This window comes from Sciurus carolinensis, chromosome 1, assembly GCF_902686445.1.
Source record: "Sciurus carolinensis chromosome 1, mSciCar1.2, whole genome shotgun sequence".
Lineage (NCBI taxonomy): Eukaryota > Metazoa > Chordata > Mammalia > Rodentia > Sciuridae > Sciurus > Sciurus carolinensis.
Genome location: NC_062213.1, coordinates 35,652,461 through 35,671,037, shown reverse-complemented (window position 1 = coordinate 35,671,037; position 18,577 = coordinate 35,652,461). Strand labels below are relative to the sequence as shown.

The window sequence follows — 18,577 nt, the reverse complement described above, 5'->3', positions numbered from 1 at the left end:
GACATTCACACAGAGCATGGCACTTATAAGAACCTCACACTTGGCTTATTGCTCTGTTGGCATGTTTTGAGATTCTTTCTCTCTCTCTCTCTATCTCTCTCTTTTTTTAGTAGAGGCCCCTACATTCTCATTTTTTCACTGGGCAGGGCAAATTATGTAGCCAGTCGTGGCTTTAGAACTCATTTAGATTTTTGCTTCTTCGGACAAACAGGAATGAAGTTTACCTGTAGCTAGGTGTTAGGCCAGGAGTGAGCATCCTAGAACTGCTTTGATCTGCTTCCCTCCACATCTGCTCCTTCTCTTTAATACTCATCAGTTGGGCTCCCACTAACTTTGGGGTACCGGCAGATCTCTAAAGCGAATCCGGTTGAGTCCTATTTGACATCAGCAGGATTACCTTTCAGGGCATCCTCCATGTTGCCATAGATGGAGCAGGATCTGTTTTGTCCATGGTGTACAAAGGTTCGCCTGCTCGGATTTGATCCTCCCTGGTGGGGAGCCTGGTCCCTGAGGAGGCTTTCTTCCAGAATGGAGGAATGACAGATAAACGAACAGAGGGGTTTCGAAAAGGACACTATCAACCAGAGATCAAGAATGAATACTCAAAAGTGAACGTCTACCACTGGATGTTGGTTAACTTCCCTGACTGAGTCTCCTCGCAGGCTTCACCTGTGGCTCCTGACCACAGCCACGCCTCCCCGCTCCCCGACTCTCAGGCTTGCTCTGCGCGCAGTCGGCGCAGCCGGGAGAGGGTCCCGGCGGGCAGAGCGGCTGCGGCAGGAGGGGCGGGCCTGGGTCTGGCCCGCCCCGCGGGCTCGGGGTGGGGGCACCGGCCTATTACGGGATGGAAACTCCGGCTGTCCACGGGGCGGGAGGAAAAAGAAGGGAGGTCGGCGCGCGGTGAAAGGCGCATTGATGCAGCCTGCGGCGGCCTCGGAGCACAGCAGGGCCAGACGCTGACCGGGTCCTGGCTTCCGCGGTCTCCTTCTCCGCCTCTGCCTCCAGCTCGGCGGGGTCCAGCTGCCAGCGCCATGCACCCCCCGGGCCGCGCCACCTCCCCGCAGCGGGGGCTCGGCCTCCTGCTGTTGCTGCTGCTGCTGCAGCTGCCCGCACCGTCTAGCGCCTCTGAGACCCCCAAGGGGAAGCAGAAGGCGCTGATCCGGCAGAGGGAGGTGGTGGACCTGGTGAGTTTTGGGAACTGGGCCGGGTCTGCAGCGATACAAGAGGGGGCAGTGGGCACGGCGAGGGTGTCCGTCCAGCTGTCGGGGGAAGGGTGCCTGAACAGCTGTTTGTTGTGTATCCTGTGTTCCCCTGGGTGTCCCGCTTTGTCTGGGTCTATGCACAAGGAAGGACCTGGGATATGCGTTTAGTGGAGTCTTGGAACTGGAGGGGAGACCAAAACCAGAGGCCATCGTGGGGCGGAGGTGCGACGTGGGTCGGTGGAACGCTGTGTACTCCAGGGAGTCGCCCAGTAATTTCTGGTCTCAAGGGAGGCCACACCCTTGGGAGGGGTGAAGAGGGTTAGGGCGTCAATGAGAGTAGAATAAGGACCTTGGGTAGGTAGAAGTGGGCTGGAAAAGACCCTGGACGGCTGATTCCCTGGGCCAGGGCCTTGCAACGTGTCCTTTGTTGGGGCTGTTGGCCACGTCTTCCTGAAGGAAAGAATAACAACCCCCACTAAGCATCTGTCCAACTCTTTGTAACTTGAAGATTATGAGTCACATTGGGTCATCTTCCTGGGGAATATAGGCTGCAATTTACTCTGTTGGACAACCACAGCTGGGGCCAGGAAAGGTTCAGAAGGTTTAGGCCGAAAGGGCAAATGAAGGGTCCCAGCATGGACCCTTGGAAGATCCATTTCATTTGCTCTGTTTAGATTAGATGGGCAGCCTATTCTTCAGCCTGTGGCCACCAGGTAGGAGCATCACGGTGGTGCTAAGGGAGAAGACCCTTTCCAGAAGCACAAATAAGTAGCCCAAGGGCTTTCTGAGGGGCCAATCTGAGGGAAGGTCTGTTTGCTTAAAGCTCTTTCCCTGTAAAAGTCAACAAACCCAGCGGGGGTGGGGAGGCAGTGTCCTGTGGCTAGAGCAAGTCTTTTACAGATAAAGGGAGCCCTTGGCACATCATAAACTTCAACCCTTAGACCAGCTTCTTTTGTAGATAAATATGGTTGACAGGCACTGCAGGACAAAACCGGAGACATTTATTGATTTTTTTTTTTAATTTCAAATTTGTTAAACTGCCATTCTAAACTGAGCTAATAAGCTCCCTGGCAGCCAGTTCTAAGCTGGATTCAACATTACTGGAAAAAATTCCTGCCATTTCACACAGCACTTTTTGGTGATAGGGTGTGTAATTTTGCTCCACAAAAGCAGACTATGTGTTCAGGACTACAGTTCTATTTTAAATGTCTAAATTGTTAAAACTGTACCAAATGACTGTGGTTCGTGTGTAGTTTGCATTTTATGAATGTGTAATTATGATCACAAAATACCCCTCCTCCCCATAAAGCTAGCAATTTTTCCCCTTCTAAGGATTTACAGTGCCTGTGGTTTCCCACAACTCTAGCCCAACTTGGAAAAGCTTATTGTGCAGCCAGGCTCAGGTGCATCCTGTGGCTTGGGTTTGGTTTTGGTGATAGAAAAAGTCCACACAGTCATTAAGGTTTCAACAGATTCTGTAAAGCAACTTCTTTGTATAGGATCTTTCAAAGCCTTCCTTTCAAGTTTCCACCAAGTTCTGCCCCCTGGTGGCTAGTGAAAGAAAATGGGGGTGGGGTAAGTTTGAGCTTCCCAGTTGACATTTTTCATTCTACAGACATTTTTTGAGATTCTTTTTTTTTTTTTTTTTTTTTTTTTTGCGGTGCTGGGAATTGAACCCAGGACCTTGTGCTTGCAAGGCAAGCACTCTATCAACTGATCTATATACATTTTTTGAGATTCTAAACAGTGTTGGGCTAGCAGTTTAAGGTGGATGAAGACAAAAATAATACCTGTGGAACCAAATCCAATAAAGTTATGTGGTCTCTGAAATGCAATTTTTACATGCAAACATAGTACTACTGACATTTTGGGCCAGGTAATCCTCATTGTGGGGACGTCCTGTGCATTGGTAGGTAGCATGGTTAATAGCATCTCTGACCTTTACCCACTAGATTCTGTTGGTAATCTCCCCAAGCAAATTGTAGCAAACCAAAATGTCTGTAGACATTGCCAAGTGTCTCCTGGGGGACAAAACTGTACCCAGTTGAGAATCATTGATAATATGGAAAAATAATCCTTAAACTATGTAGCATCTTGCCATGAGGAGGATAATTGTGGGGGGGAAAAAAAGAATACCAAAAGAAATTTTATTGTTTCTTCCTTCACACTTTAAATCTATGTGGATATATATATTTATATATATGTATATGTATATATGTATATATAGGTATATATATGTATGTATGTGTATATATATATATATATATGCCAGTGAAAGTGAATGAAATTAAAATGAAAATTAATTCTATCATATGCCAAACCTTTAAAACAGTTTTTATTTTGGCATGTCTTCAAATATTTTTGCAATTTTAAAATACTTTTGTTACTATTTCTCTGAGAGTAAATAAATAATAGTGTCTTTTTTCTTTCTTTCTTTCTTTCTTTCTTTATTTATTTATTTGGTCTTATAGTAGGGAAAATGGCAATATCTAAATCATAAAATATCATGGACCAAAACAAAATCAAGCTGGTGATGTAAGAAGCAAATTGGTTAGCAAACAGTTTAGTCGGATCCTTCCTAGATAGTGTTATTTTTGGATTTTATAATCTGATCATGCCCAATCCCAGACTACAAGGGTAAAAGATAAGCTTTGAAATTATCTTAATATGTAAGGAATGTTGGATTTGTTCTCAATGAATAGTATATTTATATGGAATTATAGTATTGTACGATTTATACAAATAGTGAAAATGATAAAGAATTTAAATGGATGCATTGAGTTTTGGGAAGTCTAATGAATGGTACTCCTGTTCCCTTGTGAACTAATTCAGGGGTAGGCACAGGAATTGGACAGATGAAGCTCAAAATATCACCTTTGCTCTGTGGCTCACATGTGCTAGCTGTGGGTTTGCTAATGCGCTTTCCTCAAATCTAGAAGTGGTCAAGGTAGGGTCTGGTCAAGGAAGTGGATACATCTGTCCTGAGTCACTGCCTCATACTAGTCTTTGGGGGGTTTGGATGATAATGGCTGGCATGTGTTCCAAGCATTGTTCTAAGCACATTTTATATGTGATGCACTTAAATCTTATATAAACCCTACAAAATAGGAATCTTTGTTATTATCCCCATTTCACAGATAAGAAAACAGGCACAGAAATGTTGAATAACTGGCCCTATCTCACATAGCTAATAAGGGGTAGAGCCAGAATTAAAATCCAGAGAAACTGGCTTTAAAATCCATGTATTCATACTCTACAAAATACTCCCCACCACATACACATAAACAACCGCCACAGAACATAGAGAATCCTAGTCCTTACACACCATTTGATACATTTAACTAGGTTACTTACTTCTCTTTGGGGAGGCAGGGTGGGTTGGAGACCAGAAGTGTTACCCTGGTACTGCTTCCTACATATAAAAATGGTTCAGAGGGTTCAGGCCAGAAGGGTAAGTGAAGGGTCCCAGCACGGACACTTCAGCAAGTGGAGGACATGCATATCCAACGTAGAGCTATTACCAGTACAAGGTAATTATTGACGCTAAGATTTTATTTTACAATTCTGTCCCTAGCAATTCATTATAGGGAAATAATTCATAAGAAAAAAGCTATGTGGGTGAAGACTTTGATTATAATATTAATGACAGGAAAAACTAGAAATAAACTAAATATCCAAAGATGGTACACTGCATGAAAGTGTGAGTATGATTTTGAAGTCCAAGTTCTTTTATAACCTCTATAAGGTTAGAAGAAAAAAGAATATGATATTATATCTGGAATACTGCTATTGAAAATTCTATGTGCTTTAATGAGCAGTGGAAAGAAACAGGCAAATGAAAAAAAATTTTGCCTCCTTTTTGATTTGCACACATGTGCGCATATGTGTGTGTGAAGTTTGTGCAATAAAAATATGAAGGAAATTGCAATATTTTAGAAATAATTTTAAAAAGAGTTATCTATAATAACTCACTTAGAACATGGACAAGTGGTTTGAAGGGATTCAAATAAATGCAATTTTAATCATATTGAGTCTTTGAATCTTAAGTGATGAGAGTTGTTTTCCCCTTTCCTTTCCTGCTGTAGTACAATGGAATGTGTTTACAAGGACCAGCAGGGGTGCCTGGTCGAGATGGGAGTCCTGGGGCTAATGGCATTCCAGGTACCCCTGGGATCCCAGGTCGAGATGGATTCAAAGGAGAAAAGGGGGAATGCCTGAGGGAAACCTTTGAGGAGTCCTGGACCCCTAACTACAAGCAGTGTTCATGGAGTTCCCTGAATTATGGCATAGATCTTGGGAAAATTGCTGTAAGTAAAGTCTGAATTACTTTCAAGATGAAGCAAATTTAAGGGTTTTATATTTGAAAGTTAATTTTCTAGTAGATTTTATTTTTTTTTAAACCAAGAGATTTTTTTTTTTAAAAAAAGATAAGGAGTAGGTAACATGTAATTTTTAACTTAATGAGAAACTTGATAACATTTCAGTTAATTTCATAAAAGTATTTTTAAGACAAATCACCTTAATATTTAAAATGTCACTCTTATTTTTTTTTAAATGCAAGCAAAAAAAAGGAGAACATAGGTTTGGATAGTAAGCAAATTTCTAGTCTTGTCATAAAGTGATTTTATATTTAAATCAGTCGAAGACGTTCTGCTGTGGCCTCAGACCTAAAAACGGAAGAAGTTTCCAAGAATTACCACATGATAAGAATTGTCTGCAAATGGGAAGTCCATTGGTATTTGTCCTTATTCCAGGTAGTATGCTCAGCTTAAAATTGCTAAAGAGAAGTGAAATGGATCAAATGGAGTTTACTACAACCATTTAAAATTATTCTGCAATGTTTTATGTGTGCATAGGGGGATTATTCAAAATAGCATGTCTGATGTCTGACGATGCATTTTGATTGCATTCAGTTGTCTTTTTTTACTAGGGCTTGAACTCAGGGTTGCTTTAGTACTGAGCTACATCCTCAGCCCTTTTCAAGATTTTTTATTTGAGGCAGGTTCTCTATAAATTGCTGAGGCTGGCCTTGAACTTGTGATCCTCCTACCTCAGCCTCCCAAGTCACTGAGATTATAGACATGCGCCATCACACCCTGCATGATTCAGTCACTTTGATTAGTGTTTGCTTCGAAAGTAATTGGGATGGAACAGAGTTGAAATTGGTACTGTTTTATAAATCATCATCTTTTGTTGACCACAATACTTCCTGATTTTAACTACTACTACCACTACCAAAGAGATTTTATCTTTATTAATTATTAGAGTTCTTAACCAGCAATCTACACATTATCCCTGTTCTTCATCTCAGACTTTCTACTGTATTCTATAAAAAGAGTTTGAGACTGACTTCATTTTCTATGATAGAAGTTCCATCTAACTGCCATAGTATTGGTGACTATGAGCTTTTCTCTGTTCATATGTAATTCTTTCTTAGAAAGTATTTTTTTTTTCAAATGTCACCTCGTTATGTAAACATCTGATGTTGATAAAATGCTCACTTATTTAGAGTTGCTCATCACAAGTTGTTGAGTTTTTTCTAAAAGCTATCCCAGTGGATGCTGTATTACTAATATATTTTTGAGTGCTTTTGGTAGTAGTCAGAATGATTTCGGGATCTTTTAAAAACTACTTGATTTCTTCAAGTAACAGATGATAGGACCATAAGCCAAAACACTAATTTTGCAAAGACCAATTAGAGGGAAAAAAATAAATCTCGAACTTATTATTGTGTCATAGAGGTAAAGTTTAATGCTTTACCCCCTCACGCTGCTTGCTGTTGCTCAAATAGAGAGATTAAGACAGAGATGTATGGACAGCACTAGCCTAGAATGCAAGTTCCCTGAAGGCAGGGATTCTATTTTGTTAACTGCTATATCCATACCAGCTAGCACGTAGTTGGTGCTTAGTGTGATTTTGAATAGAAAAAGGAAAGTACATAAAATGGTTGGTTGAAAATACTGAAGACGAGCTGTTTTTGGTAAATCTGAAAAATACATTTAATGGAGTGAATTCTATGAAAGCCATTGTTTGATTTTCTTAGAGTTCTTATATCAAAGTCTATCTCAAAAGGAATCTCCCTTTGTAAAAGTTAAGCTTTTTAAATATGTTGGAGAGAAGGTTAGTTAAGTAAAATTCACAATGTAATTTCAAAGTCTCTTTTAATGAACAGGGACAGTGTTAATCAAATTCTATTTTTCTGCTTGTGGCAGGAGTGTACATTTACAAAGATGCGTTCCAACAGTGCTCTGCGAGTTTTGTTCAGTGGCTCACTTCGACTGAAGTGCAGGAACGCATGCTGTCAGCGTTGGTACTTCACATTCAATGGAGCTGAATGTTCAGGACCTCTTCCCATTGAAGCCATCATTTATTTGGACCAAGGAAGCCCTGAACTGAATTCAACAATTAATATTCACCGTACTTCTTCTGGTATGTAAAATAGTGACATCACCTTAGATCTGTCATGGTTTTAACTGAGTTTCACTATCCTGTTAAGTCACTAACCTGCTGTAAAGGGATATCTAGTAAATTTGCAGTTTATGATTCTCCATCCTGGGGTGCACTTCAAAATTACACATGGACCTTTTTAAAAAAATGTATGGATACATGGGTCTCATCTCTGACCAACTGACTCAGAATCTCTAGGGTAAGAACCAGCATCAGTATCTTTCAAAAGATTCCCTAGTGATTCTTATGTGTCCTAGGGTTGAAGAATCAATGACGAGTTAGCTGCGATGGCAAAATAGCTAGTTGTTTCATAGAGCATTGGTTTTGATTCTCAAACTTAAGTTACATACTGGGCTCACCTGGGTAACTTGGAAAAATCCTATGCATGGAAGTGTGATCTCATGGGTGTGGATGCAGCCACCTAGGCAATAGAACTTCCAAATAGTGTCCAGTTATTCTAATATTGAGTCAAGGTTGAAAACAACTAGGGGCTGGGGAGATAGCTCAGTCGGTATAGTGCTTGCCTTGTAAGCACAAGGTCCTGGGTTCAATCCCCAACACCCCCCAAAAAAAAGAAAGAAAAAAAGAAAACAACTAGCTTAGATTGATAAGGAGACAGACTCATTTCTCTGCCTGTTCTTTAAAGGGGTGGATACTGTCTACTGAATTTGTGACCAGTGGTCACTTAGGCTGTTGGGGGGAAACAGTTTGTTTTATTTTAAGGTTTATGTAGGGAATGTTTAGAAAATACCAAAATACAGAAGGGTTAAAAAAGAAAAAACAACTATTAACCTCATCACCCAGAGATACCACCATTGGCCATTTGGGTTTTGAGGTTTGCTGTGGAGGTGGTAACCTGACAGCACATGACTAGGAGAATCAGAAAAAGACACATAATGTTGGCTTCATGTCCCTGATTTCTTACTCATCTGCTTAAAAATGGCTAAGGGAAAAGGAAGAGATCCCCCACTGCTAACCAGAAATAGTATTTCAGTATTCTTTAGGGATTGAAGTCAGATACTTATCCATAAGACATCAAGGGCATTGCTTCCACTTTTTCTCAGGTCATAAAGATATTTTGACCCCCTCTCTTTGCATATCAAGAAGGTCTAGGGAAATTGAGCATCTTACCCATGATAGTAGAATTACTTTCAGAAAAGCAGAAACCAGTCTCCTAGCCCTCTTTTTTACCTTCTGGCTATGCACTTTTTTTTTTTTTTTTTTTTTTTTGCGGTACTGGGGATCGAACTCAGGGCCTTGTGCTTGTGAGGCAAGCACTCTACCAGCTGAGCTATCTTCCCAGCCCCCTAGCCCTCTTTTTGATTAGACTAGAAGGCTTCTTCATTAAGCCCTTACTTGAAACCTGTGACGGATAGAAAGAAGTGCTTCCTATCTGAGAGGCAGCCTCTAAAACAAGAAAAAAAATTAGATATAAAATATAAAATTCCATTTGGAAGTGGTATGTTTAGACAGTAGCTGATATAAGCAACTGACTTTCTATGATATATCTTCAAGGTATGTATTAATGCCTTGCTATAATGTAAAGTCTAAGGCCTAGGAACTTCGATTATATAAATTATTTAACAAAGCATTTCCCAAACGTTATGTGGAAACAAGTATGATCAATTTGGTGGCATGTCCAAGTAATTTGCTGTTAATAAGAGTTTGTAACAATGTCAATTAAAAGTTATCTCTATAATAAAATCACTTTCCCTTGCATACTGAAATTCTTTCTTGAGGGAAAGGGAAGCAGGTGCACTTAAAGACAGCACATCAGAGGAAGACTTAAAGCCTTGGATATGCCCATGGGAGTTTGACCAACCTTTGATTGTCGTCTGTTACCAGAGTCAAAATAGATCAATATCGCCCAATCCTACATATTTTAGGAGCTTAACTAGCTATGCTACTTTAATTTTCACAGCAAAAATTTTAAATTTACTCATTCAACAAACAATATTTGGTTTGCTAAAGATGATGAAATGACCATTTGACTTTCCCCACATGAGGCTGATGCTAGACCCAAGCTTGTCCGGCTTCCTGAGGCTGTGGGAGGAAGTAAACAACTTTCTAGGCTGTGGATGTCAAGGTCTTGGAAAAACAGGAGTATTGCTGGGCATTTTCACCTGGTGCAGTTCTGAGAACACTAGATTGCATGGTGCTTAGTTCTCCTAACTTTAGAGAAGGCCTGAACCAGAGCGGGTTACCTGGATTTTGACGGACTGCCCTAGATGTGCTGATGTAGCAACTCATGGAAGCAGATTGCTTCAGACCTACATCCCCGAGGCTGCTGGAATGTACTAACCAGTCATATGAAAGCACTAAAACCTCGAATAGAAAACCTAACCAGTTACTACACTACTTTTATGCAAGATTCATTGTCTTACTAAAGAATCTGCCAACCTACAGTTCTTCTTCCCCTTTCACAAAGACATATCTTTGCCCGTTATGATGACCACTGCTGGAATTTTGTTTTCCTTTTAGATATAGGTGAAGACCCTTAGTAAGATAGAATGCAAGTTGTGTATTGGTATGTGAAGAAGTCCAGAGGACATGCAAAAAGGTGCATAATTATAAAGCATGAGATCAGAGAGGGAATGGGGTTTTTTGTTTTGTTTTAAAGTAAATATTTTTTTGTTTACTTTTTAAAATTTGTTCTAATTAGTTATACATGACAGTAAAATGCATTTTGACATATCATACATAAATGGAGTATAACTTCTCATTTTTCTGGTTGTACATGATGTAGAATTACACCAGTCATGTAATCATATGTGCACATAGAGTAATAATGTCTGATTCATTCCATTGTCTTTCCTACCTGCTACCCCTCCCCTCCCTTCATTCCTGTCTAATCCAAACCTCTATTCTTCCCCAGCCCATCCCCACCCTTATTGTGAATTAGCATCCCCATATCAGAGAAAACATTCGACTTTTGGTTCTTGGGATTGGTTTATTTCACTTAGCATGATATTCTCCAACTCCATCCATTTACCAACAAATGCCATCATTTCATTCTTTTTTAAGGCTGAGTAATATTCCATCATGTATATATGCCACATTTATCCATTTATCTATTCATCTGTTGAAGGACACCTAGGTTGGTTCCACAGTTTAGCTGTTGTGAATTGAGCTGCTATAAACATTGATGTGGCTACATCATTGTAGTAGGCTGCTTTTAAGTCCTTTGGGTATGAAAGGAGGAGTGGGATAGCTGGGTCAAATGGTGGTTCCATTCCAAGTTTTCTTAGGAATGAATACCCATACTGCTTTCCATAGTGGTTGCACCAACTTGCAGTTCCACCAACAACGTATGAGTGTACATTTTCCCACACATCCTCAACAACATTTATCGTTGCTTGTATTCTTCTTCTTTTTTTTTTCTTCAGTGCTGGGGATTGAACCCTGGGCCTGTGCTTGCGAGGCAAGCACTCTACCAACTGAGCTATATCCCCAGCCCAGTTGCTTCTATTCTTGATAATTGCCATTCTGACTAGAGTGAGATGAAATCTCAGTAGTTTTAATTTGTATTTCTCTAATTGCTAGATAAACATTTTTTCATATATTTGTTGACCATTTGTAATGTCTTCTTCTGTGAAGTGTCTGTTCAGATCCTTAGCCCATTTATTGATTGGGTTTTTTTTTTTTCTTGGTGTTAAATTTTTTGAGTTCTTTTTATGTCCTGGAGCTTAATGCTTTGAGGTGCATGTGGTAAAGATTTTCTCCCATTATGTCGGTTCTCTCTTTGTTATTGATTGTTTCCTTTGCTGTGAAGAAGATTGTTAGCTTGATTCCATCACATTTATTGATTCTTGATTTTACTTCTTGTGCTTTAGGTGTCTTGTTAAGGAAGTCAGTTCCTAAGCCAACATGGTGGAGATTTGAGCCTACTTTTTCTTCTGTTAGCCACAGGGTCTCTGTTCTAGTGCCTAAGTTCTTGATTCAGTTTGAGTTGATTTTTGTGCAGAGTGAGAGATAGGAATTTAATTTCATTTTGCTACATATAGATTTCTAGTTTTCCCAGCACCATTTGTTGAAGAGGCTACCTTTTCTCCAATGTATGTTTTTGGCACCTTTGTCTAGTATGAGATAACAGTATTTATGTGTGTTTGTCTGTGTCTTCTAATCTGTACCACTGGTCTACATGTCTGTTTTGGTGCTAATACCATGCCATTTTTGTTACTTTGTCTCTGTAGTATACTTTAAGGTCTGATATTGTGATACCTCCTACTTCACTTTTCTTGCTAAGGATTGCTTTGGCTAATCTGGGTCTCTTATTTTTCTAAATGAATTTCATGATTGCTTTTTCTATTTCTATGAAGAATGTCACTGGGATTTTAATACAGATTGCATTAAATCTGTGTAGTGCTTTTGGTAGTATGTCCATTTTGACAATGTTAATTCTGCCTGTCCAGGAGCATGGGAAATCTTTCCATCTTCTAAGGTCCTTAGAAGGTCCTTAGAAGGTCCATCTTCAATTCCTTTCTTTAGTGTTCTGTAGTTTTAATTGCAGAGGTCTTTTACCTCTTTTGTTAGATTGATTCTCAAGTATTTTATTTTTCATTAGATTCCCAAATATATTTTTTGAGGCTACTGTGAATGGGGTAGTTTTCCTAATTTCTCTTTCAGTGGATTCATCACTGAACTATAGGAATACATTTGATTTATGGGTGTTAATTTTATATCCTGCTTCTTTGCTGAATTCATTTATTAGTTCTAGAAGTTTTCTGGTGGAATTTTTGGATCTTCTAAATATAGAATCATGTCATCAGCAATAGTGATAGTTGAGTTCTTCTTTTCCTATTTGTATCCCTTTAATTTCTTTCTACTAATTACTGTGGCTAGAGTTTCCAGGACTGTGTTGAATAAAAGTGGTGAAAGAGGGCATCCCTGTTTTGTTCCAGTTCTTAGAGGGAATGCTTTTTCTATATCTAGAATGATGTTGGCCTTGGGTTTAGCATACATAGCTTTTATAATGTTAAGGTATGTTCCTACTATTCCTAATTTTTCTAGTGTTTTGAACATGAAGAGGAGCTGTATTTTGTCAAATGCTCTTTCTGCATCTACTGAGATGGATCATATGGTTCTTGTCTTTCAGTCTATTGATGTGATGAATTATGTATGTTGATTTCCATATGTTTGAACCAACCTTGCATCCCTGGGCTGAACCCCACTTGACCATGGTGCACTATCTTTTAAATATGTTTTTGTATGCGATTTACCAGAATTTTATTGAGAAATTTGCATCTATGTTTATCAGGGATATTGGTCTAAAGTTTTCTTTCCTTGATATGTCTTTGTCTGGTTTTGGTATCAGGGTGATACTAGCTTCATAGAATGAGTTTGGAAGGGTTCCCTCTTCTTCTATTTCATGGAATAATTTGAGGAATATTGACATTAATGCTTACAAGAAATTACTTACTATAAGGAAAGTCTGTATAAAATGGGATTCCCAGATTGAAGGGTTGGTATAATGATTATGCTAGAATTTCTTTTAATATAAAAGTCTTTTCTTATACTTGAGTAGCAAGTACTGTACAGGTAAGTGTTGGGAAGGGGTTTCTTAAATTTTTTAAAAAGACGTGTATATTTTGGTTCAGACCTCTTCCAAAGTTGGGAAGTCTTGACTTTTAAAAGTATAGGCTTCCTTTGTTTAGTAAATAAATTACTTTTTGGTTTTAGGCTACCTCTGTAAGTAAATAAATTCTGGTTTTATGATTGAAACCTGTAAGAAAAAGTACCTATTATGCTTGTATCACAAAACAGCTAAGCATATATCTCTTTAAAGTATTTATGTACCAAGAAAAATAAAAATACACAACTTTATTATGAAACCCTTATCAGATATAAGAATTTTTAATTAGCTTTATATTAAACAGGAGTATAATCTAGCTTTCTAAAGTAATACAAAGTGAATGTTTTGCTCTCATTTCTGAAGATGTTAACTGTGATCTGTTTTGCAGTGGAAGGACTCTGTGAAGGAATTGGTGCTGGCTTAGTGGACGTTGCTATCTGGGTTGGTACTTGTTCAGATTACCCAAAAGGAGATGCTTCTACTGGATGGAATTCAGTGTCTCGCATCATTATTGAAGAACTACCCAAATAAATCCTTTAATTTTTCATTCCCTACCTCCTTTTTTTTTTTTTTTAAATCATACCTTTGGTTCATTTAAATGACATTTAAAAATCTTTATATATGTATATACATATATATATATGTATATACATATATATATATATATATGTATATACATATATATATTTGAGTGAAAACAAAGCTAAAAATGTTTACAGACCAAAGTGTGATTTCACACTGTTTTAAAACCTAGTATTATCCATTTTGTTTCAATCAAAATGGTTTCAGGATTTTTGGGGTTGATTAGAATACTTTCTTCCTACTTACATTCTCTGAACCTTTAGTTTGGAATGTCATTGTGGTCTTTAGTTTTTCCTATTCTGTTAGCATAGCCTTTTTAAAAAAACACAAAAGTTACAAGTTTTTGTACAAGTCATAAATGTTTAAAATTGTTTTATATCTGTTAAATAAAACACTTCAAACAAATTTCTTTAAACTAGTTGCCACTAAAATTGAACTTTCTAGTACTTTATATCTGAAGAGTTAAGTATAAATCTAATTTTGTATTTATTCATTTAACACTTTATGAATTTCACGACATGTATATTATAGTGCCATTCTTGAGGGCAAAGAGAAAAGGATGTCTGTTAGGAAATTACAACCGAACTTTAAGAATTTGTTTATTTAACAAACAGTAAAAAGACATGAACTCTGACCTCAAGTTGCTTACCCTTTGGTAGAAAGGATCAGACTTACACAAAAAGAAAAGTGTTGAAGGGCTAGTGTAGGTCAAAACAAGAAAGATCAGAAAGAATTCATGGAGGCTCGATAGGTGTAAGACTGATGAACTCTTGAATTGGAATTATTAGCATGAACTAATAAAATACTAAGCAAAGCTAGAAAACAGTAAGGACATAATTTTTTAGTCTTGTACTAAGAAGGCCTTGGAATAACAATCAGTCTAGTGATATCAGATTGTGATCCCAATATACCATTTGCTACTAAAAGGATCTTTGAAAAATGGGTGATTTGGGGGCAGGAAATATATAATCTGGGTCTGGAACACTTTGTTATACTTGAAAATAAGGCAACTATGAAAGACAACCTAAAAGGCTTTTAAAGAGCCAGCTTGAACTGGTTCCACTGGCAAAGATGACATGATTTGAGCATGAATAAAAATAATAATTGCAATGGCTTGAAACTTATTAAACATGTTTCAGTGCATATGTTTATATTAAAATAAATTTCACTGGTCAACTTAATAGGATACCAGCAAACAACTTGTTACTTTGAAAATCGGTAAATAGAACTAAACATTTATTCTGTCACCATTTTATGAACTGTAACTGTAACCAAACTGTTGATGAAAGGGAATTTCTCTTTATAGAAATACATATACACATACACACAGTATTATGTATCTTATAGTAATATCATACATTGCTATAACTAATAAGTGAAGAGTGATAACAGTACCTTTTTCCAATTCTTTAGGAATGAAGGGATTTAACGAAGTTCATCAATGACTGATAACATTCCTAAAATAGTTAAGTGCCTTCTAATAAAATTACATGGCACCACCCAGGAAGTACTCTTTCCAAGAAACAATCAAACCCAGATCTGCTTTTACCTCCATATCTAATCATTAGTTGTAGGAAATACAGGAGATAAAAGAACATGTTCATTGACACCAGAGGCATAATCAGCAAAATTCAGATTGTAGGAAACTTGAAACACAACTTGGCTTTTTCAACAAATAAATTGCAAGAAAATTTTTAAAAAACACATATTAAGAGACGTAAGATTACAACAATCAATTAAAATGCTTGGGCTTATTTGGACAGATTCAAGCAAACCATAAACACAAAACAAGAATGAAGGTTTCCTTGAGATAACTGACATTTGAACATTAACTAGGTATTTAATGGTATTAAAAATTGTTATTGAGATACAGTAATGGCATTATAGTTATTTTAAAATAATGTTTGCTGAAGAAAAAGTGATAATGTCTGAAATATACTTAAAAATAATCTGGAAAGGGGAAGTAAGAGAGTCTAGATAAAATAATATTAAAGATAGGCAGATATTAACAAAAAAATTTGACAAAGGGCAGGGGTTAAAAACATTTTGGGTGAGATAAAGAACATTTTAAGATTCTAGGATAGGAAATTGTGTTTAGAGAACAGTGGGTTGAGCTTAAGGCATGTGCGTAGGAAAAATAAGAGATAAATTTGGTAAAGGAGGTTGAGAAAATACTGTGGAAGTCAATATCTGATTTGTCTGTAGAACAGTAGAAAGCTATTGACAGTTTGGACAGAAAAACATAGCTAGGCACAGTAGTGCACACCTATAATTCCAGCAACTTGGGGAGGCTTAAGGCAGGAGGATTGCAATTTCAAGGCCAGCTTCAGCATCTTAGCAAGCCCCTGCCACAAAATAAATAATAAAAAGCACCCAGATGTAACTCAGCTGTAAAGCACCATTGGGTTCAATCCCTAGTACCAAACAAACAAAAACACAGCTGAGTGAAAAAAATGAAAATTAGAGGTCCAAAAACTGAAAGAAGGCTAGATTAAGAGGCTATAGACAACAAAACGTCAAACCCACAAACAAAAAATGAGCAAAAGAAAGAAATGAGTAGGCATTACTCTAAAGATACAAGCACATGAAAAAGACACTAACCATCATTAGCCATTATGAGACTGCAAGTTAAAATCATAATGAGATAACCACTTTAAATCCACTAGGATGGCTATAATAAAAAACTGGAAAATAAATGTTGATAAGGGTGTGAGAAACCAGAACTCTTGATACCTTGCTAGTGGGAATATAAAATGGTACAAATGAGAAACAGTTTGGTGGTTCCTCAATGTTAAATGTAGAATTACCATATAACCCAGTAATTTCTATTTCTAGATATATAATCAAAAGAACTAAAAACAGGTTTACAAACAAAAACTTGAACATGAATCTTCATAGCAGTGTCATTCACAATAGCAAAAGGTTCAAACAACCTAAATGTTCATCAAATAAAAAAATGAATAAAAATGTAGGGTATGAATACAATGAAATATTATTCAGCCATAAAAAGGAATGGATTGCTGAGACAAACTGACAACATGGATGAATCTAAAAACAAACTAAACAGAGGAAGCAATGTTACAGCAGATTGGTGCTTGCTGGACGCTGAGGAAGGAAGAATGGGGAGCAACTGTTCACTAAGTACAGGATTTCCTTTTAGAGGTGATGAAATGTTCTAGAACTATGTAGTGGTAATGGTTACATAATGTTATGAATGCACTAAATGTGTAGACTTTAACGTGAAGAAAATGGCAAGCTTATAGCATATACATTATCCACGGGGGGTAAAAAAAAAAGGAGCGACTGGAATGGCATGGCTTTACAGAGATTGATGACCCTAGGATGAAAGAGAGAACGTATTTGAGAGATGTCCAAAAGAGGCTCAAAAGGAAACGATATGGGAAAACGGACCACAGGAGAACCAAATATCACTTTTGGGCGTTCAGTCTTAGGATATTGGAAGAAAAAGAAATAGGAAGGTCAGATTTGGGGGCAAGATGGCTTTGAAGATGCTGAATTTGCATTAACAGGAAACTATCACAGATGCTCAACAGGCAGTTGGAAATGAGTCTGGAGCTCAGAGGAAAGTTTAGGGATGAAGATGGATATTTGGAAATTTTTAGTATGGAAGTGATAATTAAAGCCATGAGATCATATTGCAAAGAAAGTGAAGACTGAGACCCGTGTAGGACAGAGAAATTTTCAGATTAAGGAAGTTTAGGGGTTAGTGGCAATTCCAATTCTTTCCTTAAATTTATAATTGCTTCTCCTAATCTAGTACTTCTCAACCTTAGCTGTATAGCACCATCACTTGGGAGAAGTAGAGGATTTTCTAACTCTAAATTTAGAAGTTACTGAAGAGAAGTGTGATCAACTACATAATGTATCAGTTACATACAAATAAATTTTGTATGATGGTAATAGGTGAAAAAGATCATATGCCAAGTTGAAATACAAATAAAATAGCTGGTTACAGTATTTGTAACTCCAATCACAGCCCTCATTAGTAAAGATCTAGAAATTGAAAAGTAGATCATAAGCAAAGGTGAACACAACTGTTCATAATATTTGCAACTTGTATTACAGCCCTTATTTGTAAATAACTTCTAGAAATCAAGAACTAAAAGACCAAATCCCAAAAGAAAGTGGGCAAAGAACACAAAGATAGTTCACAGACATGTGAATGAGCAGGTGGGAAATAAATCCAACAAAAATTTGGGGAACTGTCACCTCATTGTCATTTCTGGGGGATTATTAATCTGAAGGGTCAATACATATTCTTCACGGTGACACAGGTTGCTGTACCTTCTGCCACCTACATGAAAAAAGCTAAACCACTGCAGACTATTGGATCTTACAGGCACAATATAACATCCGAGTGTTATATTTAACCCAAATATAATCATCCCCATTCTTGCCAGTTTTGAGAATCAGAGCAAGAGAAGTCTCTGAAACAAATTTAGTCTGTAGAAGTGGCAATACCACTTGGTACCTATGATCCAATGGAGTCAATGAATTAGGAGTTTTTATAGCAAATAGAGGTGGTAAATGACATCTTAAATGAAAACCAACAGGAAAAATCAAAGACAGAACCTCTAGAATTTTCTAAGAAAATTATGGCCTCTTCTAAATATTTTCTTTCCAAAAGCAAGACCCCAAATACCAGCAGCATCTGGCATGCTACTGAGCCTTGGTAGACATCAGGTGACCATATGGTCAGAGTTCCCCATATTACCTGGGTGTTGTTTGAACCATCTGTAATGTTGAGGATGTA

General features: G+C 37.7%; 1 protein-coding gene across 1 annotated transcript; it reads left to right on the top strand.

The window, feature by feature from the left end:
* The first annotated feature begins 846 nt into the window (after positions 1-846).
* Cthrc1 (collagen triple helix repeat containing 1) lies at positions 847-13,797 on the top strand. Its single transcript, XM_047519575.1, has 4 exons — positions 847-1,184; positions 5,288-5,509; positions 7,415-7,631; positions 13,610-13,797. Exons 1-4 carry the CDS (start codon positions 1,032-1,034, stop codon positions 13,750-13,752), a joined length of 735 nt encoding a protein of 244 aa, XP_047375531.1. The 5' UTR covers positions 847-1,031; the 3' UTR covers positions 13,753-13,797.
* The last annotated feature ends 4,780 nt before the right edge of the window (positions 13,798-18,577 follow it).

Bases quoted from the DNA above. Each gene is read 5' to 3' on its own strand.
- Cthrc1 (XM_047519575.1), top strand. From the start codon at position 1,032: ATGCACCCCCCGGGCCGCGCCACCTCCCCGCAGCGGGGGCTCGGCCTC. The intron at 1,185-5,287 runs GTGAGTTTTGGG...TTCCTGCTGTAG, and splicing joins AGAGGGAGGTGGTGGACCTG to TACAATGGAATGTGTTTACA. The intron at 7,632-13,609 runs GTATGTAAAATA...TCTGTTTTGCAG, and splicing joins TATTCACCGTACTTCTTCTG to TGGAAGGACTCTGTGAAGGA.